Source organism: Momordica charantia, assembly GCF_013281855.1.
Source record: "Momordica charantia cultivar OHB3-1 chromosome 3 unlocalized genomic scaffold, Mcharantia_2.0 BLBB01000003.1, whole genome shotgun sequence".
In the NCBI taxonomy this organism is placed as follows: Eukaryota; Viridiplantae; Streptophyta; class Magnoliopsida; order Cucurbitales; family Cucurbitaceae; genus Momordica; species Momordica charantia.
The window spans coordinates 22703914-22727691 of NW_028275161.1; the positions used below are offsets into that span (position 1 = coordinate 22703914).

At 37.9% G+C, this 23778-nt stretch overlaps 4 protein-coding genes across 11 annotated transcripts; all 4 read left to right on the forward strand.

Moving 5' to 3' along the window:
- The first annotated feature begins 401 nt into the window (after positions 1–401).
- Positions 402–6512, forward strand: PAPS1 (poly(A) polymerase 1). The gene is made up of 12 exons (XM_088121657.1): positions 402–1356; positions 1450–1527; positions 1701–1808; positions 2262–2324; positions 2432–2593; positions 3013–3126; positions 3218–3280; positions 3377–3706; positions 4305–4469; positions 4585–5520; positions 5898–5971; positions 6195–6512. The coding sequence occupies exons 1-12, from the start codon at positions 1240–1242 to the stop codon at positions 6235–6237; spliced, it is 2253 nt and encodes a 750-aa protein (XP_087977783.1). The 5' UTR covers positions 402–1239; the 3' UTR covers positions 6238–6512.
- Positions 6513–6755: 243 nt separating this feature from the next.
- Positions 6756–9491, forward strand: LOC111008633 (transmembrane protein, putative (Protein of unknown function, DUF599)). 2 transcript variants are annotated; one of them, XR_002601140.2, is made up of 4 exons: positions 6756–7206; positions 7769–8262; positions 8620–8823; positions 8979–9491. XR_002601140.2 is itself a non-coding variant. In XM_022281379.2 (3 exons), exons 1-3 carry the CDS (start codon positions 7045–7047, stop codon positions 8690–8692), a joined length of 729 nt encoding a protein of 242 aa, XP_022137071.1. In that variant the 5' UTR covers positions 6756–7044; the 3' UTR covers positions 8693–8968. The 2 variants fall into 2 exon arrangements, 1 of the variants encoding a protein (XP_022137071.1); XM_022281379.2 differs by lacking the exon at positions 8979–9491 and having other exon boundaries at positions 8620–8968.
- A 1526-nt stretch (positions 9492–11017) lies between these two features.
- On the forward strand, positions 11018–19508 carry LOC111008791 (UDP-Glycosyltransferase superfamily protein). Of its 6 annotated transcripts, XM_088121428.1 has the most exons (6): positions 11018–11474; positions 11557–11891; positions 17106–17592; positions 18156–18264; positions 18401–18536; positions 19074–19508. In XM_088121428.1, the coding sequence occupies exons 1-6, from the start codon at positions 11356–11358 to the stop codon at positions 19202–19204; spliced, it is 1317 nt and encodes a 438-aa protein (XP_087977554.1). In that variant the 5' UTR covers positions 11018–11355; the 3' UTR covers positions 19205–19508. The 6 variants fall into 6 exon arrangements, 3 of the variants coding, with proteins under 3 accessions (XP_087977554.1, XP_087977553.1, XP_087977552.1); XM_088121427.1 differs by lacking the exons at positions 11018–11474; positions 11557–11891; positions 17106–17592 and adding an exon at positions 11973–13265 and having other exon boundaries at positions 18188–18264; XR_015789625.1 differs by lacking the exons at positions 11018–11474; positions 11557–11891; positions 17106–17592; positions 19074–19508 and adding exons at positions 13121–13265; positions 13960–16436 and having other exon boundaries at positions 18401–18424.
- An 888-nt stretch (positions 19509–20396) lies between these two features.
- Positions 20397–23732, forward strand: LOC111008720 (alpha/beta hydrolase family protein). 2 transcript variants are annotated; one of them, XM_088121430.1, is made up of 10 exons: positions 20397–20818; positions 20976–21053; positions 21635–21830; positions 21942–22150; positions 22263–22365; positions 22473–22577; positions 22668–22718; positions 22974–23144; positions 23248–23348; positions 23436–23732. In XM_088121430.1, the coding sequence occupies exons 1-10, from the start codon at positions 20537–20539 to the stop codon at positions 23487–23489; spliced, it is 1350 nt and encodes a 449-aa protein (XP_087977556.1). In that variant the 5' UTR covers positions 20397–20536; the 3' UTR covers positions 23490–23732. The 2 variants fall into 2 exon arrangements, with proteins under 2 accessions (XP_087977556.1, XP_087977555.1); XM_088121429.1 differs by having other exon boundaries at positions 20408–20818; positions 22668–22838.
- The last annotated feature ends 46 nt before the right edge of the window (positions 23733–23778 follow it).

Sequence of the window (23778 nt, forward strand, 5' to 3'; positions counted from 1 at the left end):
TTGATTTTACCAAGTTTTCAACAAATCCAACGCATATTCTATATGAAGTAATATATATATCTTAGTACAACAAATTAGAGTTATGAAAAAATGAAAAATTTGAACATACAGCTTTAATAGGATAAGAATGTATTAATTACTATTGAGCTATATTCAATAAAAACGATTACATAAATGTAATATAAAAATAACATTGAAATTTTTTCCTTTTTAATTCAATAATACGTAGAAATGAAAATTGGAAAGTCGAAAATATATGTTATTTGAAGTGTGCTTTAGTTGGCGATGTAGTTATATCATAGGTAGAAAAAATCCCGTTGAAGTGAAAAAGTAGTCAAGTTGGGCAGCTGGTCTGTATCTCATAAATTTACCTTATAAATGTGAAATCCAAACCCTAATATTGGAAAAAAAAAAAGATAAATAAAAGGAGGAAGGAAAAGTGAAAGGAAAAAAGGGGAAAAAGGAGCCCCCAAATCCTAAGGGCTAAGCCGGTTCCTCCAATATCTTCTCGATATCTCTCTCTGGAGCTCTCTCATCTCTGTTGTCCCTCTCGGATTCTCCAGCGGTGACCGCCTTTCTTTCTTTTTACGTTTTTGCTTTCTATTTTCAGGGTGGATCTTCTTGAGCTCTGCTGACGGCGATTGTCAAAGAATTTCATTCGCACAGCCTCTGAAAGCGAAGGCCCTCGGTGTTCTGGTTGCTCATTTGTGTCACCAATTTTTCTGCCTTTTGTGTCCGATCACTTTTCGCTGCTTCTGATTATCCTTTCTCACATCGAGATTGAGTTTTGTGTATCAATTTTGGGCCTGATCGGTCTTGTACTCTGTCCAATAATCTCATATTATAAGAAAATTAGACTAGGGTTCAAGTGTTTTTCATTTTTTTCTTTTTGTTCTCTTTGTAGTTTCAATTGATTGTAGCTTTGGGCTCCATGTTAATGGATTTTCCCTTCCCAGTATTGTATTATTGACGTTTATATGATTATTATCTTCTCATTTATTTTTTTTCCTTTCCTGATCTGATTTTCTACGGGGAAAAGGTGTGAAAAAAAAGAGAAAAAAAGGAAGAAGGTGGGAAGAAAAAGAAAAAAAAGAACTTGTGAAAATTTCAATAAACAATACATTCGTGCCATCCCCTTTTCTTAATTAAAAAAGAGAGAGAGAGAGAGAGAGAGAGAGAGAGAGAGAGAGAGCGAGAGAGGAAAAAACCGAGATTGTAAAATTTGTGTACTATTTTCGAATGGGGAGCCCTGCATTAAGTGGTCGGAATAATGGGCAGCGATTAGGCATTACTGATCCCATTTCGTTGAGTGGACCAACGGAGTACGACGTGATAAAGACTCGCGAACTTGAAAAGGTTATCGGGTGTTTCAATTTGAACAAAATCATTTATTGCAAGTATGCTGTGTTTTCTCCTGAACTTAGTTGTTTTTTTTTTTGGAGTGTTCAGTATTTGCAAGATGCTGGATTGTACGAGAGTCAGGAAGAAGCCGTGAGTAGAGAGGAAGTTCTTGGAAGACTGGACCAGGTTGGGTTATACTTAATTGCTTTTGAGAAGTAGAAAAGAAGAAAATAATGATTTGTATCGGTTGCCATGCTTAGTTGAACTTTAACATTCATGTATTTGCTGTTTAAATGATAAAACATTGTGGTTCTGTCCTGTGATAGTAATGTTTTGAGTATTTGTTGTATATGGAGCAGATTGTGAAGATTTGGGTTAAAGCAATTAGTCGTGCGAAAGGGTTGAATGAGCAACTGGTGCAAGAAGCAAATGCTAAGATTTTCACATTTGGTTCATATCGTTTAGGGGTACATAACTGTTTTACTCTTGTGGAGGTTTTTTTCTCTATTGAAAATTTGATGTTCTGTGTGCTATGATGTTCTTCTGAAGATAAATGCCTTTGTGTTAGTTGTTTTTTTTTTTTGTTTTTTTTTGTTTTTTAATAATTTAGCCGTGGAAGATTGCAAAAAACTCTTCCAGGTGGCACAAAAAGTACTTAAATTGTTACAAAAAAAGGGTATAAAAATTACACTAATGGCAAAAAGATGGATAGAATCTGAAATTTTATAAGACTGTTAAGAAGCTTTCACCTGCAAAAAAAAAAAAAAAAGCAACACATTAGATCCCTCATTATTTATATTGCAGCTTTCTCTTTCTACTTGCAAATGATTAGCATGAAGCTTTCAATTTTTGAATTTCTAATTATGTTGTAGTCATCTTATTGTCCTGATTAGGAAAGCTTATCCATTTACTTTTTGTAGGTGCATGGCCCTGGTGCAGACATTGACACACTCTGTGTTGGACCTAGACATGCAACCCGTGAAGTGCGATCAGCTTTCATTTTCATGAATACTTGTGGTGCATTAGTTTTGCATATATTATGGTATTTTAGCTTTTTAGATTCAATAATGCTTTCATTACCTGGCTGTAGGAAGACTTTTTTGGTGAGCTACATAAAATGCTGTCAGAGATGCCCGAAGTAACTGAATTGCACCCTGTGCCTGATGCTCATGTCCCTGTGATGAAATTTAAGTTTGCCGGGGTTTCTATTGATCTTCTGTATGCGAAATTGTCACTTTGGGTTATTCCTGAAGTAAGTTGTTGTATACTAGCCTAATCCCATTTAAAATTATCCCATTCTCATATATTTTATGATGATGATGTACTTTTTTGGAAATGAATACACAAATTTCGCTGCTTTAAATTTGAAGGAAACCATATAAAATAGTGGCATCCCCCAATCGTGTTCAGTTGCTCATTTTATGATGATGATGTACTGATACCATACAATATAGATTTACAATATGTTTGTTGCTAATTTGGAGTTTGACTATTAGATAATGGATTTTTGTGATTCTTTTTCCATGCATGCAATGTTATTTCACTCTGGACTCTTTTTCATCTTCCCCACCTTACCTTTTTGAAGTGCAAAAACGTCTTATCATCTTGTTAAATTTTCATTACTAATATATGTTGAAATGATCTGTTCCCAAAATTTCTATTCTGGACCAGGACTTGGATATATCTCAGGACTCGATACTACAGAATGCAGATGAACAAACAGTTCGTAGTTTAAATGGTTGTCGAGTTACTGACCGTGTTCTGCGATTAGTTCCAAATATTCAGGTTGAGGATGTTGCTTCCAAAACTTGCCTAGATGTTCCTCGTATTTTCTTAATTTCATTTATTCTTAGATTTGTTAATTTATGAAGTGCAGAGTTTCCGAACGACATTGAGATGCATGAGGTTTTGGGCAAAACGCCGAGGTGTTTATTCCAATGTACGGTGCAGATATCTTATAAAATGGATTACTTCTAAAGTTTATACAAGAATTTCTCATACAAGTCATGTGACTTCTAATTTATACTGTGGTCAGGTTTCTGGGTTTCTTGGTGGTATAAACTGGGCATTGCTTGTTGCCCGCATTTGCCAACTATACCCCAATGCATTGCCAAATATGCTTGTGTCTCGTTTTTTCAGGGTCTTCACCCAGTGGCGCTGGCCAAATCCAGTCATGCTCTGTGCCAACGAAGAAGGATCTCTTGGACTTCAAGTTTGGGATCCAAGGAGAAATCCGAAGGATAGATTCCACTTAATGCCTATTATTACTCCTGCTTATCCTTGCATGAACTCTAGCTACAATGTTTCATCAAGCACTCTACGTATTATGACTGAAGAATTTCAGAGGGGACATGATATTTGTGAGGTACGTTTCTGTAATTTTCTGCTATGATATCTAAAGTCCTCAGCTAGGGATTTTTGGGTAATGAGTTTGGATTCATGTTTCTATTTTGTCCATTTGGTTGTTTGACCTGTTGGCATATGATATCTTAGGATCTTTTACTTGGTGGTAGAAAATTTGTCTTCAACTCGTATCATCTAGTTATGGTTCTGTGTAATTTTGTGTTCTCTTTAATTTGATGTCTCATCCATCCTTCTATATGTGGTATTTTTAATAAATTTCTTTTCTAAGTTCAAGAGATTTCTTTTCTGGCTAATGTCATTTTCTATTTGCATGCTAGTACACTAGATTTTTTGGTTAGGTTCTGTCTCCAATTTGTCAGTTTAAACCTTGTTCATGAATATGCCAGTGGTATGTTTTTTGTGAAGATGCTATTATTAATTATCAGCCGAACTACTAGTGGGGGTAGAACTATTAGTATTTTATTTGCAGTTAATTTGGTATGGTAACTTTTGTTATTGACATTAGAGAACTTTTCCCTCTTTACATAGTGCAAGGTGCAGGTTTGTTACACAGTGAAGCATTGTTCTTATCTAGTTTGATGGTTGTTAAATGTTATCAGGTTATGGAAGAAAACAAGGCTGATTGGGACACTCTTTTTGAGTCCTACCCCTTCTTCGAAGCATATAAGAACTATTTACAAATAGACGTTACTGCAGAAAATGTTGATGATCTAAGAAAGTGGAAAGGTTGGGTTGAATCTCGTCTTCGCCAACTGACATTGAAGGTGAAATTGCAATTTCATAGTTGTTTACTTTTGGCCTTTCTAGCATTAATCAAAATTTGAACTCATTTCTTAACTATAAATGGAGATTGACTCTGCTTCATGTGTGCTGATGCAGATTGAGAGACATACGTATAACATGCTTCAGTGCCATCCACATCCAGGCGATTTTTCTGATAAATCCAGACCTTTCCACTGTTGTTATTTCATGGGTTTGCAGCGAAAACAAGGAGGAGCTCCCACGAGTGGGGGTGAACAGTTTGATATAAGGTTGACAGTTGAGGAATTCAAACGTTCTGTCAACATGTATACACTGTGGAAGCCTGGGATGGAGATTTACGTTTCACATGTGAAGAGGAGAAATATACCAAATTTTGTTTTCTCGGGTGGAGTTCGACCTTCACGTGCATCTAAAGTGACTTGGGATAGCAGGCGTAGTTCAGAACTAAAAGCTTCTGACAGTACTCAAGTAGACAGGCCATTTGAAGCCACAGAAAGTTCAGATGGAGTAGATGATAGAAGGAAAAGAATGCGTATTGATGATAATGTGAATACTAACTTCAGAAATGGAGAGTGCTCGGCCGCTGCTCATTCCCACACTGAGGAAGTTCATGAAGCCAGCCGAATCAGTATCACTAGCTCATGTTCTGTTAAGGATATGAATTCTATTCACACTAGTGCAAATAACTTAGAAAATATGGCAGATGTTTCTTCTCAGAATAACGGAGATCATGGATTGATAGGAGTTAATCCTTCCATAAACATTGAATCTGCAGCTGCTGATACATCAAGCTGTAAGGAAGCAGAGAAGCTGGCAATTCAAAAGATTTTGTCTGATCCTTATGATTCCCACCAAGCTTTTCCGTGTGAGCCTGAAGAGCTCGACGATTTTGATTATAAAAATCAAGCTAAAGATTTTGGTGCTACAAAGCAGGGTAGCCCCATAATACTGTCTTCGGCTGCAAACACATCTTCCGTAGTGCCTATACCATCTAGCAATGAAGCACGCCAGTCCTCATGTTCATATTCCAACGGGGGCTTGGAGGAGCTTGAGGTTTTATTTTCTTTAACCAAAACTTTATTTTTCTTTTCAGTTCTTCTGTATTATCATACAGTTGGTTCTCATTTCAACCTCAATTGCAGATTATTATTGTTCCGGTTGCGTACGGCTCATAAAATGTTAAATGATTCGCTTGTGGGTGGTTATGTTATGTTTTTTCATCTTCTCGTCTTAAACAGGTCTTCAAATATTATAGGATAAAGAAATATACGCTATCTTGCACTAAAGCTTTGTAGTAAGATAAATATTTAAGGGGAATCTTTGAGAGCTTTGAAAACTAAATTGTTTGCCCCTCGCATCTAAAGCTAGATTAACTAATAAGCTTCATTTTCAGTCCGTTGTTATCTCACTGTATAATTTTTTATGTTAAGCCTGCTGAGCTTGTGGCGCCATTGTCAACTGGGACTGCTCCTGCACCTGCAGCTGGGCGAAAGCCAATCATCAGGTGGCTTTGCAACTCTTTAATTATATGGGAATAAGAATGGTTGACATTTGATTAAAATATCTTTACTTTTTTCTTCCTGCCTTCGTTTGGCCATCGGTTGCTATCTTAAACATTCCATAGTCTCCTTTTACCTTTTCTTTTTTGTGTGGTTATGACCACACACTGTCGTTGTCAATATTGGCTGATTCAATCCAGTTTCTTTTTTTCTTCCTTCGAATTGCAGGTTGAGCCTCACATCCTTGGGCAAAGCTGGTAAAAGCTCGTAAAGGGTTCTTCCAAAAGCAGCTCGGGAGAGCATTTTTCTTATCTGTTATGTATCGGGCGATGTCTTGCCTGTCGATTTTCTTTTCATGTGTAACTCTTGACCCTAAATAATAACAAAAAAGAAAAAAAAAAGGTCAGGCTTTTATGTAATATGTATGATGGGCTTGAAGGCCAACAGTTCTATAAACGTACTAGTCGGTGTATGCCTTCTATTTCTACCATATTAATGCAGATGATAGCCTACTATTATTTCTCAGAAACCTCTGAGAAGACCATAGATCTTCCCCCTGTTATTAACTTTCCTTGGAGAACAGAATCACTTTCTGTAAACTAATGGGTTTACAAAACTCTTTCAAGAACAGATCATCTTTAAGAATTATGATCAGTAAAACTTCAATTGTTTTGGAAAATACTTCTTCGTCTTTGATGAGAAGATCAACTTATCTAAATTAATACCGACTTTTTTTTGTTTGATATGATGTTATTTGGTTATTGGTATTATTTATCATTTGTTTACGACTGAGCAATTGGTCGCCTGCAAGTTGCTTGTCCTGCATCACGTGCTTCATGTTCGACGGTTACTTAAAACTTGTTTAATCTGTGTTTCTCTCGCTACGATGCGACAGATAATCTTACAAAATTACTTCTGTTATTCAACCCCTCCTTTTTAAATTGAGTTTGACAAATATTACAAAATAACGTGCCTGCAAGCCTTTTGAGCTGTTGCTGTTACTATAAGTTGTCGCCATTGATGTACACGAGTTGTGTGATAGAGATTTGGTAGTTTGCAGAAGCTGAGCTGAGTTGGGATGGAGGCGAGACAGCTTGAATATGTGATGGTTCCGCTTGGTTTTGCGGTGCTGGTGGGCTACCATCTTTGGCTGGTAATCACCATTCACCGGAGACCCAGAATAACGGTCATCGGAATCAATGCCGAATCCCGCCGGCAATGGGTCTCAACCATGATTCAAGTAAGTGCCTTTCCTTCTCTCTCTCTTACTCGCTTTTCTCTTGTCTCTTATTCAGAAAAAGCATATGTGAGTGAGAGAAAACCAGTATAATATTGTTTAGAGAGTCATGGCCTTCAATTAATAATGGAAGCATTGTGAGCTTTTGGGAACAATATCAAGAATTTTTTCCTTCTTCTTGATCTTTTTTCTGCGAGTCTTTTTGATATATCTTGTAGCTTTTTTTTGTGGATTTTTGTGTGGCTCTCATGTTTTTTTCTTTAAGAGTCATCCACTAACAAACATCTGTTGGATTTCCAATTTTCTTATCTTGTTGACTGAGATTTAAATGGACTTATGATTGTATTCCTTCCCCTATCATGAGAATTTAATCTGCCTTCGTGCCTTCTAAGTAATAGACCATTCTTTAATTTCGCCTCTGATTGGTTCAGAAACTACGTTGAATCAACTAATACTCAAAACAGTTGGATAGAATAGTGATGTTTAGTTTATGGATTTAAGAAGTGGAGGAGGGGTAGAGAGAACTTCCATGGCTGACTAGGTTACTATAAGTGATCATATTCAGGACCCTTCAAAGAATGGTGTTCTTGCTGTCCAAACCATACGAAACAACATCATGGCTTCTACGCTTATGGCGACGACAACGATCACGGTTGGCTCATTGATCAGTGTTTTTGTGAGCAGCACATCGAGTACCGGCAAATACCGTTACATTGTACTGTGTTTCCTCGTTGCATTTCTTTGCAATGTGCAGTCTATCAGATACTATGCTCATGCCAGCTTCTTAGTCACTTTGCCTGCTTGTGAAGGCAGACAGGATTATCTTGCTGCAGCCTTGAATCGAGGAAGCTTTTTCTGGTCGCTCGGATTGCGAGCTTTCTATTTTGCAATTCCTCTCTTCATCTGGATCTTTGGACATCTTTCCATGTTTTTGAGCTGCTGCCTGATAGCATTTGTTCTTTACTTTCTGGACTTTACTAGAAGTTCCAGCTACGATCCTTATGATTACGCTCAAAAGGAAGAAGCAAACAACGACGTTGAATCTTTGGGTCAATCAGGGTCAGTATTGTTCTTCTGATAACTTCAGTCTTTCCATAATTATGAAGAATCTACTTTATTTTCATTCTTTGTACATTTATTCCATCTAGGCAAGAGCAGTTTTGTATATTTTGTTAAAATAAGTGTGTAGCTAGAGAACAGGATGCTTCGGAATAAACAAACACGCATGCTATCAAACTCGTTACTTGAAATAAACAAACACACATGCTAAAAGTAGGCTCTCTACTTAACAACTTCTCTAAAGATCTCACTGCTCTGTTATGCTTTTCAAAGTTTCTCATATACTTGTTTGATCTTTATGATTTTTGCATATTTGCTTTGATTTTCTAATCGAATGTTTCGAACTATTCGGGCCAGGGGAAACAACTGCTCTGCAAACTCCTGCCTTCACTCACCTCTACTTGCAGGTTCCAATGCAACTCCCAACTGAAATGGCTGTGCAAATCAAAACAGAATTACAATTTGTTACAGAAAAATACTGCTTTTTTCAGCTATATCTAGTGTTGAGAACTGAGATTGGGGAGAGATCGAACGCACTTTTCATTTGTTCACAATCCACAGGTATTTCCTAAATATGTATGCAACTGTTAAAGATTTATCTAGTGTCGGGCTTTGGTATACCTATTATGTAGACTGTTCTATCGTTATCTGCTCTGAAATGTAATATGAATCACGACTCATTTCGTTATGAAACTACCATTCATCTTGTCTTATAGCTTTTGAGGTCGTGTTGATCACTTCAACGGGTCCGTTTCTTTCTCGGTCATATTGTTATACTCGAACACTTCACTGTGCGGCATCATCTGTTGCTCTCAATATGACCTCAAGAAAAGCCAGCCAGACTAGTTACCAAAAATGTCATTTTAATAGGGAGAGAGAGAGGCTTATCTGAGACTCCCAAGTCCTAACCAATGTTTGGCATCTACTTATGGCACAGTTTTAAAGGAGAATTAGCCATTGCCCAAAAAAATGCATGTGTTTTGGGACGTTCTGTTCATAATTGAATGTGTTTGAGTCCAATTTGATTATGATTTCCAAGAAACGTGATGGATTTGCATAAATGTCACCAAATCTGACCTTATTATATATTGCTGCATTGGTTGAAATTTTATATGGTTTGAGTATCAATCCACATGCCCTGCATGAGATCATGTTGCATTGGAATGAGGACTCTGTATTCTTCTACATTTTCACATGCTGAAAGCTTTCTGCTCTCTCTTTTTTTTTTTTTTTAAAAAATGCAATGCAGAATGGAAAACCCACCAATCTCCTTTTCTCTGTGAAGAATAAAAAAAGGTTTAGGACTCTGTCACATCCATCAAAGGACCAGGCAACTTTCAAGTTTCAACACATCAAAATTTGCATTTAATGCCTACAAAATCTGATTACAATAAAAATGTTGTCCTTTGACACTCATAATTATGATTTATAGGTTTGAAAGATACGAAGTTTTGAGAAGAATTACATGTTAAATTGGTTTCGTATTAGAAACTTTAAAGCTCTAGGGAAAGTAAGAATATGAAAGCCATATGTTAATCTATAGATGGATGTTACCCTGTAACATGTAAGGAACTTCATGTGAAGGAGAGCAACTAAACTTCATGCATCTTTTATTTTGACTCTTTTTATTGCATCGATATGGGTGGAATTAGAGTCTCTCACTTCGTCCTATCACTTGAAAACACGTGTATGGGTCTTAATCGAATAAGTGGAGGTTGAGGAATGGCAAACATGATTCAACTCTGACTTACCTAAAGCCTAGCATGACATCGAGATTTTACCAACCCAAAATTCTACTATAAAAGTTAAAGATACATTCCTTATAAAGATACGAAATTCTATACAACCTTTACTAAGCTCGATTTCTACTATAAAAGTTAGGATACATTCCTTATAAAGATACGAAATTCTATACAACTTTTACTAAGCTCGACTTGACATGACATTATCTCAGACTAATTATTAACTTAACTTCAAAGTGTATATGGTTGAGTATCACATCATCACTTTGATTGATCATATTTTCGTTTTGTATTTGACACCGATTTGTCACCTCATCTAGAATCTTGAGGTTAACGAGTTAATGAGAATCCAACAAATGGCAGATAATCCATAAAAATATGTGAGCCTTCCTAATCATAAATCATTTTTAGAAGTCGGTTAAATAGCCCCAAATATGTTGGTATTGTATTAATATGTGACCCCACTTCAGTATAAAGAAGGGATGATAGAGATGAAATATGAATGATGTTGGGCATGACAATATTACTGCAAAGTTAAATTGGACCCATTCTACTAAGTAAAAGGTAAAATTTGTCACCGATTTTAAATTCACCTCATCTACTTGATTTTCACATCTATTCTAAGAGATAGAGAACCAACACCTTATACTTACGTGACAAAATATTTTCTATGACAAGGATTCTTCTACTTTAGAAGTGTCATTTTTCACTTGCAAATCTTATGGATATCCAAGAAGAAAAAAAAAATCTAAAAACTTTTTTACTACATGGAGAGGTGAGGTGGGATTAAAACTCACAACTTTTTCATCGGTCATAGCTATCTTAACTTGTATGCCGAAGTCAAATTAATTAGAATGAAATCAAACGTTGGGAATGTGATATCTAAACTCAAATCTTTTTTTAGAAAGCGAATTTAAAAGGTCAAACACTGTAAAATTATAAAATTATTGGCTCTTTTTGATTTGGGGCATGGAAAGTTCTATATTGTAAAGTGAACTTCCAAAATCTTTCAAATCTAAGTTCTGAAATATATACACACAAAAGGGTTCAAATATCAGAAAAGGCACTGCTCTACTTTTGAGGTTGTCACTTTTTCTTAGAAGTTTCACAGTTCATTGATATTATAATAAGAAAAGACAGTGCCGTAAGTCGTTACATAGCATAATAAGCCTTGAAATAATAATTAAATTAGTGAAATGTGATCTTGAATCTGAAAGGGTCGAGTCAACATAATTTATTTCTCTCGATTGGTTTGAAAGTTGCAGCGGAAAAGAAGGCAGTGTAGAAGAAGAAAGGACCATTCTTTGCAAATGCCTTTTTCTGCTCTCTTGGAGCCTCACTACCAGCTCTAATGGCGATCACCAACATTTTTCGCTTCTCTCTACCCACCAAATCTAACCCTTCAACTTTGCCGTTTGATACCTCTTTCACATCCTCTGCTTACTTCCTCGTTTCCTCGCCACATTTCAGGTAAGATTCTTCATCTCTCTCTCGACTGCGCGATCAATGAGCGAGTCTTTCTATAATTCTTCTTTTTGGCATTTTTTTTCAGGTCTGTGAATATCATCCGCTGCCTATCTACTTCAAACAGCTCGATCGACAGCCTGAGAGTCGTCCTCGCCGCCGGAGGCACCGGCGGGCACGTGTATCCCGCCGTCGCCATTGCTGATGAGCTCAAACTCGCCTACCCCACGGCGGAAATACTCTTTCTAGGAACACCCAACAGCACGGAAAGCGCCGCCGTCCCCTCCGCCGGGTACGATTTCGACACAGTTCCAGCTACCCAATTAGCCCGCCCCCTCCTCTCCCCCCGAAACCTCCTCCTCCCTTTCCATTTGACCAAATCCGTGGTCGCGAGTTACAAAAAACTGCGCGATTTCAAACCCCCACATTTGTTGGGAATGACAAATATTAAAACCCTTTTTGTTGTCCCACATCGGAAGAATAACCTTTGGAAAGTTGGTTTATAAGCATTGACTCAGTATTGGGCTTGTAAACTTGGTGTGAGAAAAGCCAAGACCAAGGCCCACACGTCCGCCGTCGTCAGGCTCGAGCCTGATTTTCCTTTTGGGGCAAATTTCATGTCTTGCCGATTTTGCTTTCAAGGCAGTGGTTCTGCCCACGACACAACGTTTTTTACCTCCAGACTTGTCAAAATTGGAACCACTCGACGGATCCAACTATTGCCGATGGTCACAGAAGTTATTGATCTTCTTTGAGCAGACAACAAAACGGTCTGTGGGCATCTTCTCAACCATATGAACGACTCTCTCTTTGATCTCTTTGTAGTCCAAAAATCTGCAAAGGTCATTTGGGACACGTTAGAATCTAGATATGGTGGGGACGACGCAAGCAGAAGGAAGTACGTCGTCGGTAAATGGCTTCAATTTCAAATGTCGGACGACAAACCGGTGATAGATCAGGTTCATGAGTACGAAAACCTGGTGGCAAGTGTGTTGTCTGAAGGCATGAAGATGTGCGAGATTCTTCAGGCCAATGTGTTGCTCGAGAAATTCCCTCCTTCCTGGAGTGATTATCGCAACCACTTGAAACATAAGAAGAAGGACCTGACTCTGCAAGAGCTGATCAGTCACGTGCGCACGGAGGAGGCCAACAGGCTAAAGGATAAGTTCTCTTCTCAATCCCTATATTCAGTTAAAGTTAATTTAGTTGAATCTTCTAGTGCTTCCAAAGATAGGTTCAAGAATAAAGGGAAGACAATTGCAAGGGATAGAGTTGAAAAGAACAAATGTCTCCAACCTAAAAATCATGGTGGAAGAATTGAGAAATCCAAACTGATCTGCTATGTCTGTGGAAAAGTCGGGCACAAATCCTATCAGTGCACTCAGAGGAAAGATAGGAAAGATCAAAGGGCTACTCCACAAGCCAACCTTACAGAGACGGATGACATCATTGCCGCTGTGGTTGTGGAAGTGAATCTAGTAGAGAACAAATCCAACTGGATTCTTGACACAGGAGCATCTAGACATTTCTGCTCGAACCGTGACCTCTTCCATGACTTCCAGGACTCTGCCGACGGTGAATGTGTTTTCATGGGAAACTCTGCCACAGCTGGAGTACTTGGGAAATGGAAGGTTCTCTTGAAACTCACATCTGGCAAAACTTTATCATTAAGTAATGTGTTGTATGTTCCTTCCCTGCGTAGGAATCTGGTGTCAGGAGGTCTACTGAACCGAGCCAGACTTAGGATTGTGTTTGAGGCCGACAAGGCTATTATCACCAAAAATGGTGACTTTGTTGGTAAGGGCTATTTAGCAGATGGTTTGTTTGTTCTCAACACTACTTCTTCAAATGAAATTAATTCTAGTTCTGCTTACATTGTTGAGTCTCTTGATGTGTGGCATGGTAGATTAGGGCATGTGAATATTGCATCAATTAAAAGGCTTAGGACTCTAAATTTAATTAATGCTTCCGATCTGCCTGAAACTACAAAGTGTCATGTCTGTGTAGAAGCAAAGTTTGCTAAAAAACCTTTTAAACATGTCACTGCAAGGTGTACTGAACTCCTAGAATTAATTCATTCTGATTTAGCTGATTTCAAAAACACAACTAGCAGAGGTGGAAAAAATACTATATTTCTTTTGTTGATGATTTTTCTCGATATACGAAAATATATCTCCTAAAATCTAAAGATGAAGCTAGTAGTATGTTTTTGAAATTCAAAGCTGAAGTAGAAAACCAATTAGACAAGAAAATAAAAAGGATAAGATCAGATAGGGGTGGTGAATATAGTGATAATTCGCTTAGAGATTTTTGTGAATCAAGTGGAATTGTACATGAATTTACTGCTCCATATTCACCTCAACAGAATGGAATAGTTGAACGGAAAAATAGAACTTTAAAAGAAATGATAAATGCCATGCTATTAAGTTCTGGTCTATCTGGTGATATGTGGGGGGAAGCTGCACTTTCTGCATGTTTTATTCTTAACAAGGTACCTCACAAAAGGCTAGATAAGACACCATACGAGCTCTGGAAAGGGTATTCGCCAAACTTGAGCTACGTGAAGGTGTGGGGGTGCTTAGCAAAGGTGGCATATCCAGCATTCAAAAAACCTACGGTTGGATCTAAAACTTTTGATTGTGTTTTCATTGGTTATGCTCAAAATAGCTTTGCATATAGGTTCATGAGCTTGAATGACAAATCAATATGTGAATATAGAGATGCTATATTTTTTGAAAACATCTTCCCTATGATTAGAACTGATGGTGAATTTGGTGGGACATCAAAAACTACATGTATATCGTTGCCCTCTACTTCTGTTGATATGCTAGACTCTGAAACTAGATCTAATGATACAATAGATTTTGAACCTAGGAGAAGTAAAAGGCAAAAGGTTAGTAAAAGTTTTGGACCTGACTTTCTAACTTCCTATCTGGTAGAAAACTTTGACAAGATAGATGATCAGTTCGCTTGCATGTATTTGATAGACGAAGATCCTAAAACCTACCAAGAAGCTATAAATGCCTTAGATTCTAGCCTATGGAAAGAAGCTATTAAAAGTGAGCTAGACTCCATAGTTATGAATCAAACCTGGGAATTGGTAGATTTACCTGTAGGAAACAAACCTATTAAGTGTAAATGGATCTTTAAAAGAAAAATGAGACCAGATGGTATGATAGAAAAATACAAAGCTAGACTAGTAGTTGTAGGTTACACACAAAAGTATGGCATTGATTACTTCGATACGTACTCTCCTGTAACCAAGATTGCTACGATTAGATCTTTGATAGCTTTGGCTGCTATTCAAGGCTTAATAATACATCAGATGGATGTAAAAACAGCTTTCCTCAATGGTGATTTAGAAGAGGAGATTTACATGACACAACCTGAAGGTTTTCTGGCTACTGGTCAAGAAAATAAAGTTTGCAAGCTAAAAAAATCTCTCTATGGCCTAAAACAAGCTCCTAAACAATGGTATGAAAAATTTAATGGCACTTTGGTAAACAATGGTTATAAAGTAAATTGCTCTGATACATGTGTTTACTCAAAGTTGTTTGGAGCTAATTGTGTGATAATATGCCTGTATGTTGATGACGTGCTCATTTTTTGTTCAAACTTAGATATCATTAATGAGACCAAGTTACTCCTTTCTTCACATTTTGAAATGAAAGATTTAGGAGAGGCTGATGTAATACTTGGTGTAAAAATAAGGAAAAATGATCATGGATATTCCTTATGTCAATCACACTACATTGAGAGAATGCTGAAAAAATTTGATCACTTTGATAGTTTATCTGTAAGAACACCTTATGATGCCAACATGAGTCTTAAAAAGAATCAGGGCGAGAGTGTATCTCAATCCGAATATGCAAAGATTATAGGTAGTGTTATGTTTCTAATGAATTATACTAGACCTGATATTGCATATGCGGTGAGTAGATTAAGTAGATACACTCATAACCCAGGTAAAAATCACTGGACTGCTCTACATCGATTGCTAAGGTATCTTAGGGGTACAATGGATTATTGTTTGCATTTTAACGAGTTTCCTGCTGTGCTAGAAGGATATTGTGATGCAAACTGGGTTACAGATAATGATGAAGTGAGTTCCACCAGCGGGTATGTGTTTACTTTTGGCGGTGGAGCTATCTCATGGAAATCAGCAAAACAGACCTGTATTGCTCGCTCTACCATGGAATCTGAGTTCATAGCACTTGAACTGGCAGGTCAAGAGGCTGAATGGCTGAGAAGTCTTCTTGGAGATGTGCCACTGTGGGGGAAGTCCGTACCTGTATCCATACATTGTGACTCACAAGCTGCCATAGGGATTGCAAAAAACAGTGTGTACAATGGCAAGAGACGTCACATTCGCCTAAGACATGGAGCTGTGAAACAGCTGTTGAAAGATGGAATTATATCCTTGGAGTATGTGAGGTCCGAGAGGAACTTAGCAGATCCTCTCACTAAAGGCCAAACAAGGAGAGTAATTCTGGAGTCCTCAGGATGTATGGGACTCAAGCCATGATGTTTTCTCACTAGCATGAATCCATAGCCCTTCTCTTGGGTGGTCCATGTATGGACTTGATGGATGTAGTGAGCAGATGTGAATCCATAGCCCTTCTTTGGGTGGTTCATGAATGGACTTGATGGATATGATGAAACACTATGAATCCATAGCCCTTTTTGGGTGGTCCATGCGTGGACTTAATGGATAATATTCAAAGTCTTCATAACTCAGTTTTGAGTGGTTTATCTATGATAGACTTGATGAAGCAACAAACGTGACTGTGAAGGTAAGGCCGCTTTCTATGAAAGAGTAGAGTTGACGAGTCTCTTTCTAGAGCTTTCACGATGACCCAAGGTGTATGTGCATGGCCATTAAAAGCACTTGACAACTATCGCGGAATCAAAATCGAGGATTCACACTTGTTGTGGGGGTCTCAACTATAAATACTAAAAGTTCAAGAGGTAACTCACTTTCATTACTTAGGTTGTTGCTCTACTTCATTATGCATTAATTCAAATCGAAAGATATTAATGCTTAAGTTATTTATCCTTTGCTCAGTTACTACATCCTTCTTCTTACTCATTACTTTTACTATGTTGTCATTCGTGGGGGATTGTTGGGAATGACAAATATTAAAACCCCTTTTGTTGTCCCACATCGGAAGAATAACCTTTGGGAAGTTGGTTTATAAGCATTGACTCAGTATTGGGCTTATAAACTTGGTGTGAGGAAAGCCAAGACCAAGGCCCACACGTGCGCCGTCGTCGGGCTCGAGCCTGATTTTTCTTTTGGGGCAAATTTCTTCTACAAAGTCAAAGACACGTGGCAAACTAAGAGGAATTGTTGGATATGTAGATAGTTGAACGTTGCTTGAGATCATCCCATTCATCTCAATCTCCACTCAATTCATTCATCACTTTTCCACCTCGAATTGGAGGTTGTGTATCATCCCATTCATCTCAATCTCCACTCAATTCATTCACTTTTCCACCTCGAATTGGAGGTTGTGTTAACCTTGGGGAGCATACCGGCAGTGAGGTCGTGCCGATTTTGCTTTCAAGGCAGTGGTTCCGCCCACGGCACAACGTTTTTTACCTCCTGGTTCCTATTTTGTCCTTTATTGTCCAACAACATTGTCATCGGCACCGGTGGGTACTTCTCCTTCCCGATTTGCCTCGCCGCGAGGCTGATTAATGGGGTCAAGCTCGCAATCCAAGATCAGAACTCGGTTCCAGGGTTTGGGAATTGGGTTCTTTCCTATTTTGCGGATGTGGTTTTTGTTATCTTGAACTCCACGATTGAGTGCTTTCCAAGCAAGAAGAAGTGTGTGGTTTGCGGGAATCCGGTGAGATTGGCACTGAGGCAGTACGTATCGAAGGCTGTGGCACGTTTGCATTTCTTTCCAAGATCAGGGAAGGCCGAGGATCTGGAGGCGAAGACTCTACTAGTTCTTGGAGGGTCTTTGGGGGCCAATGCCATAAACATTGCCATGTTGAATCTGTACTATCAGATGCTGTTGGAGAACAAGAACTTGTATATTATATGGCAGACTGGCGTGGAGACATTTGATGAGATGGACAGCCTTGTGAAGAACCATCCCCATCTGCATTTAACGCCGTAATCCTTTACACAGTATTAAATGCCTCTCAACTTGCCTCATGTTCATTATAGTCTTGATATTCAAATCTAGATATCGTCGTGAAATATGTTTATTCCTTAATCGAAGTTTGTGGTGTTAAGAGCTTATAGAATTCATCTTTTATTGAGAAGACAGTAAATAGGCATTGAAAACAGAGTGCTATTGCTATAGTTGAGAGAGCTTCTGAGACCATATTAACTGTCTGTAGATTAGAAACTGAGAAGACATGCACAAAAGAGCAGAGATTGCATTAGTTGCTGCTGGAGAGATCATTTCGATGAGCTTAAGAAAACAAATGGGAACTTCAGAGTCAAGCATCTATATGTATGCTAGAATTAAAGTCTTAGTGTTTGAGATGTGCCAATCTATGCAAAGAGAAAAATTTAGCATGACAGACCAAACAACATGATGGCTTCATGTTCGAATCCTTATACGTCTGTCTCCATGTCTTAATTATAAACATCTTGTGATGTTCTTCATAAAAGTATAGGCATGTAATGTTTCTTACTTGAAATTAAGTGGAGTTATTTTATTGGTGAAGGTTCATGCATTCTCTGCATTTGGCATATGCAGCTGCAGATCTCATAGTATCTAGAGCAGGGGCCATGACTTGCTCTGAGATCCTAGCAACTGGGAAGCCTTCTATTCAGGTACAAATTACAACCCCCCTCCTCCCAAGCATGAAATTGCTTTTCCACACTCAGCATTATGAAGCCTTTTGCATGTAAGCTTCTGAGTTTTCTTCATTCTCTGAGAGAAGCCTTGTATTTTGACTCTTTACTTTAGATACCGTCACCATATGAAGATGAAGGACATCAGTTCAGAAATGCTTCAACAATGGCTGACATGGCTGGTTCAAGGGTAATAGATGAAGATGAGCTAGATTCAACTACTCTTGCAATTGCAATCCAAGAGATATTAGGTATGTTGAGCATGCTCTTTTAATGAAATCATTTCTTGTTAAAGAGAAAAAAGCATGCTTCAATTTCCTTGTGATCATGTTGAGATCTTTACCCTGAAACAGTTGAAACCTGCTTCCCTAGAAATCTAAAAAGGTTGCGCAAAATCTAGTAATCGTTAGTATAACCTGTTAAGGTCTCTAGAAATGAAGAAAGACGCTTTATAAGATGAACGTCAGATTTTTCAGTAAATTATTCTTGATACCATCATTTTTCGAGTTAAGATTAATACTACCGATTTTGAGCGTGTTAAATGGTTTATTGACATTTGTCTAAAAGAGTTGGATGAATTATTCAAACGAGAGTATCTTGTGACATGATGAAAACTCTATGCACCAACCAATATAATATATGATTCTTCTGTTCTTTTGCCTCATTTCATTAACTTTTTGATGATCTCTTCATCTTCGCTTTGTTCGAAGAAGCCGAGATTGAGTCTCGTAAACTGTCAAAACTGAGATCTACTTCAGATCTTCTCATAGTATGGGTATTTTGGACAGGTGATGAGAGTAAAATGGCAGATATGTCTGAGAGAGCACTGAGAGTATCAAAACCAAATGCCTCTGCTGAAATTGTTCAACACATTGGAAACTTGATAAACTTGTCAACTAGGAAGGGAAAGCAGCAATGATATCATAACAGTGGATGAGATAATTTTATGATCCACATTCCACACCACACACTGGTTGGTTTGAAGGTCAGATTGCTTTCTTCATCACACAGAAGTCATTCATATCTTTTACACTCCCAACTTATCATGCGATGTGATCGTTCAGCTATAATGATGTATCAAAAAGCCTTGTTCGATAAGTATTTTGTCTGAACTTTGAAGGTTAAATTACGTTTGTCTAATAGGTTCCTAAGTCTTTAATAAGACGATGCCTTATATATTTGCTATTATTAAAATTAATTAATCTATTAGATATAAATTTTAATTTTTGTGTCTAATAGAACTCTAAATTTTTAATTGTGTGTCTAATGCGTTTATGAATTTTTAAAAATGTTGATTAAGTCAATAATCTATTACGTACAAATTTAAAAGTCAACAAAGTTAAATATTCAATTAGATACAAATTTAAAAGTTTTGAAATTTATTAGATCGTAATTTAATTTGTATTAATTTTCAACTTCTTAAAAAAAGAAAAGAAAGAATGAAGTTGTATACTTTCTTTCCTTTGTTTTGTTTCTCTGGGTTGTCCACTTTTGTTCCACCAGCCAACTTTTGTTTTAATCTTAACTTAAAAAAAGAAAAAAAGAAGAACCATAAATCATTTTCATATTATTCTAACTACTTGCTTCAAAGTTATTACTCAACTGTAACAAAAATAGCAATTTCATTATCAGAAATAGGAAATTAAATTTTTAAGTTTTCTTTTCTGTTTTTTGAAATTTATCCATGATTTTGAGATTGTTTTTTAATAAAATAAGAAACGACATAATAAAACGTTTCTAAATGAACTGGTCGCCCGAGAAAATAGAAATAACGGACATGGCTCTTGATTGCGTAAGTCACATGAGAGATCCAAATTTAGAAGCTTGGAATTAAAAAATTGATAAATAATATCTCCATTAACAAAACCCTTTTGTCGCTTCCTTGAATTATGAGTAAAGGATTATTTTAATGGATAATGTTAATTGGAAAATGGATATGGTCCGCACAAGTCAGCGACTGAAATGGGGTCCACTTTGGCGAGTTAAAGGTCAAAACTTGGTCAACAGTACTCACCCACCCCTCGCCGCGAATTTATGGCCTATTCCCAATGCGTGACGCAACCTCCGCCTTCACCAAGTTTTGTTTCTTTCCTCTGATTCTTCTTTTTTCCTTAAAATCTTGTACGAATCCTGGTTTCCCACATTATAATCGAGCCTACTTTTCAGTTTTCTTTCCTACCAATTACCCACAAGCAATAACCTCTCCACGCTATATAACTTCAACCCAAGATCTTCTTCCAACCCAGAGATTATGGCCACTCTTCCATTGTCTCGCTCGGATCTCTGTTCGATCAGCCGGAGCGACGGCCTCTGCTGTTACCTGAACCCAGTCCGGCAACGACGGAAACCAGATGGCTGTTGGGTCTTACGCCGACGAAATGTGATCGCGGTCAGGGCGTTTGACGGTGGGGCATTCGGTTTGTACGGCAACAAGGAGAAGAGTTCAATCTGTACTGCCGACGAGCTTCATTACGTCTCTGTTCCCAACTCCGATTGGAGGCTCGCTCTGTGGCGTTACCCCCCTTCTCCTCGGGTTCGTTCTCCTTCTGTTTTTCTTGTATAACTTGCAAGTTGTGAGTTCAAGATTCAAGTGCATTAATGGAATAGAACATGGGTTTCGAATTTAGATTCATGGGTCTGGAGATTTTTGTGGATGATGTGTGTAATAGAGTTTTCTTTTTTGCAAACAGGCGCCGTCAAGGAATCATCCGCTTTTGCTGTTATCAGGGGTTGGGAGCAATGCTCTTGGCTATGACCTTTCTCCAGGGGTGAGTCATGAGATACAGTTACATACATTTTCTTCTTTCTTTTCCCGTTTCTTGTCTTCGTATCTTTGTTTTGTTCTTTTAATCTTTTCATTTTGTGCTAGCCATGCCATGAGATGGCCATTGAAATCGAAACCACCATAGCTATTGCCTGGTAAATTTGAATGGTAACAAATGCTCAAAACTTGAGAGTTGAGAAGAGGAACCCAAACTTTTCAGATTACTAGGAGCATGAAAAGACTCACAAGGATGAACCAGAACATGGAAACTTATCAAGGACATCAGAAAGTAGAAGTTAGAGACCTACTCGAAAAAACAGAATAGAAATAGGAGTCTAACAATGCATACAAATGCCATACAAAGCTTCCAATATTCCTCCGCAGCTAAGCCATCTATTTTCTTTGTGGTTTGGTTCTGGGTCTGGGACTCTGGGCTAGTTTTAGAATTACAATTACCATTACGCAATTTTCTGTAAAATAGGTTAGAGGTTCGCCCTCTTATGCTTTCTCTGTCAATTTTGTGGACTTCAATCTGATCATCCTGGATCTCGATTCTCACATCTATTTACAATGTAATATTTTCAGTCCTCATTTGCTCGCTACATGTCCAACCAAGGATATGATACTTGGATTCTTGAAGTTCGAGGATCTGGCCTTAGTACTGACAGAGTAGAAATGAAGGAAAATGAGCAGATACGCTCTGGAACTCTGGAGAAACGTCCATCAGCCGAGACTGGCAAATATGTTAGTTCTGTGGGTTCCAGCATTTCTTCAAAAGATGGTCTGTTGAGAACTTTACTTTTCATTAATCTGATAACATTTTATGACCAAATATATAACTGCAGGTATTGAGGGACTTAAGCTTCTTTTTTAAAAAAAAAAATTGATACAGGAGAGACTTCTACAATTGCTACTCAACTTAGGCAATGGAATCAAAATCTTATGGATATAATCGAAGGAGCTCAACAACTGGGTCCATTGCGGCCTTTTAACTTACAAGGTGTTACCTCTGCATTAGAAGGCTTCCAGGAACAACTTGATATGTATGAGAAATATGATTGGGACTTCGACCACTACTTGGAAGAAGATTTGCCCGCTGCGGTGAGGTGCATTTTCTTTTTCATGGATCATTGAAGATGATACTTCTTTAAAACATTCAATAAAATGAAAATTTCCAACGATGAACCTCTATGCATGTGCTTTTACATGTTAGATGGAGTACATAAGGAACCAATCTAAACCCAACGATGGCAAGTTACTAGCAATTGGCCACTCGATGGGGGGTATCTTGCTATATGCAAAGATCTCACGATGTAGTGAGTTGACATGCGTCCCTTTTCCCTTTCATTTAATTCTTAATGTTCTGACATTTTGATAATCTTGAGACTATTCTGGACCTTTGGTTACGGTTATTTTGTGTCAGGCTTTAACAAAGTTGACCCGCAGTTGGCATCAGTTGTGACTTTGGGTTCATCACTTGACTTCAGACCTTCAAATTCATCACTCAGATTGCTATTACCTTTGGCAAGTGATTGTATGAGCTATTTTTAGATAATTTCTTTCTCACAAATACATGAATGAGAAACTAAGGTTGTATCCAACTTTAATGTACAGAGAGATCCTCTACAAGCTTTTAATGTTCCTGCGTTTCCCATTGGGCCATTGCTTGGTATTGCTCATCCCCTCGCATCGCGTCCTCCTTATATCTTGTCCTGGTTAAAGGGTCAAATTTCTGCAGGAGACATGCTACATCCTACCTTGCTTGAGAAGCTTGTTCTTGATGGCTATGGTTAAATACTTTTCCTTTTGTTTGTCAATGAAAAATAACTGGATTACTTCAGAAACTTACAAATGACGGTTTCGTTTCAGCATTGCTATTGAACTCTACACCCCTTATTGATACAATTGATAATCTGTTTTCCAGAATCTGTGCCTTCAAAGGTTCTCGTGCAGCTATCAACTGTTTTTGAAGAAGGGGGCTTGCGCGACAGGAACGGGATGTTCCAGTACAAGGACCATCTATGCCAAAGCAACATTCCAATCCTTGCACTTGCTGGAGACCAAGACATCATTTGTCCACCTGAAGCTGTTTATGGTAGGATTTCTCCAATATACTTCTTGGGTGTGCCATGCCTTCATCTCTGCTTTTATTAATCACCCTCACTGACTCTTTATATCCTCTCTGCCGCTCAAATCAGAAACTGTGAAGCAAATTCCCTGGCGGTATGTTTCCTACAAAGTTCTTGGGAAGCCTGGTGGTCCTCACTATGCTCACTATGATATCGTGGGAAGTCGTTTGGTACGGTTTCTCCTTGCAGCAAGTTTTTAAGAAACTACGATTTACAAACCTCTCTGATTCATTTGTATTCTATGTTATGCAATGCAGGCATCAAGCGAAGTATATCCATTGATAACCAATTTTCTCAACCGTCATGACTAGGGTAGATTTCACCATACCATCCAACTCTAGATATATACATTTCATCAGTCAAAAGAACAGTTGTATATCTTCCTTATTGATAGAATATCCACGAAGATCTATTTCCTAAGATCTGCTGTATACAAAATTGTAAAGCAAACACACAATCCTGTGGAGGGTATATTACTGGCTTCGAAAATTGTGGGCTGTGTAATTTTCCTCAGATAATAATAGAAATTGTCCAAGCAATAATGTTTTTATCAACTTTTCAAAATATTGCTTCAGTAAAACTGAAGTCTTATATTTCTCC

What these genes read in the sequence shown, in the direction of transcription:
- PAPS1 (XM_088121657.1), top strand. Translation starts at nt 1,240, where the DNA reads ATGGGGAGCCCTGCATTAAGTGGTCGGAATAATGGGCAGCGATTAGGC. An exon ending in TTCTTGGAAGACTGGACCAG is followed by an intron (nt 1,528 to 1,700) that starts GTTGGGTTATAC and finishes TATATGGAGCAG; the next exon opens with ATTGTGAAGATTTGGGTTAA. An exon ending in GCCGAGGTGTTTATTCCAAT is followed by an intron (nt 3,281 to 3,376) that starts GTACGGTGCAGA and finishes TACTGTGGTCAG; the next exon opens with GTTTCTGGGTTTCTTGGTGG.
- LOC111008633 (XM_022281379.2), top strand. Translation starts at nt 7,045, where the DNA reads ATGGAGGCGAGACAGCTTGAATATGTGATGGTTCCGCTTGGTTTTGCG. An exon ending in GGGTCTCAACCATGATTCAA is followed by an intron (nt 7,207 to 7,768) that starts GTAAGTGCCTTT and finishes GATCATATTCAG; the next exon opens with GACCCTTCAAAGAATGGTGT. An exon ending in GAATCTTTGGGTCAATCAGG is followed by an intron (nt 8,263 to 8,619) that starts GTCAGTATTGTT and finishes TATTCGGGCCAG; the next exon opens with GGGAAACAACTGCTCTGCAA.
- LOC111008791 (XM_088121426.1), top strand. Translation starts at nt 13,672, where the DNA reads ATGTTTTTGAAATTCAAAGCTGAAGTAGAAAACCAATTAGACAAGAAA.
- LOC111008720 (XM_088121429.1), top strand. Translation starts at nt 20,537, where the DNA reads ATGGCCACTCTTCCATTGTCTCGCTCGGATCTCTGTTCGATCAGCCGG. An exon ending in GCTATGACCTTTCTCCAGGG is followed by an intron (nt 21,054 to 21,634) that starts GTGAGTCATGAG and finishes TAATATTTTCAG; the next exon opens with TCCTCATTTGCTCGCTACAT. An exon ending in CAGCATTTCTTCAAAAGATG is followed by an intron (nt 21,831 to 21,941) that starts GTCTGTTGAGAA and finishes AAATTGATACAG; the next exon opens with GAGAGACTTCTACAATTGCT.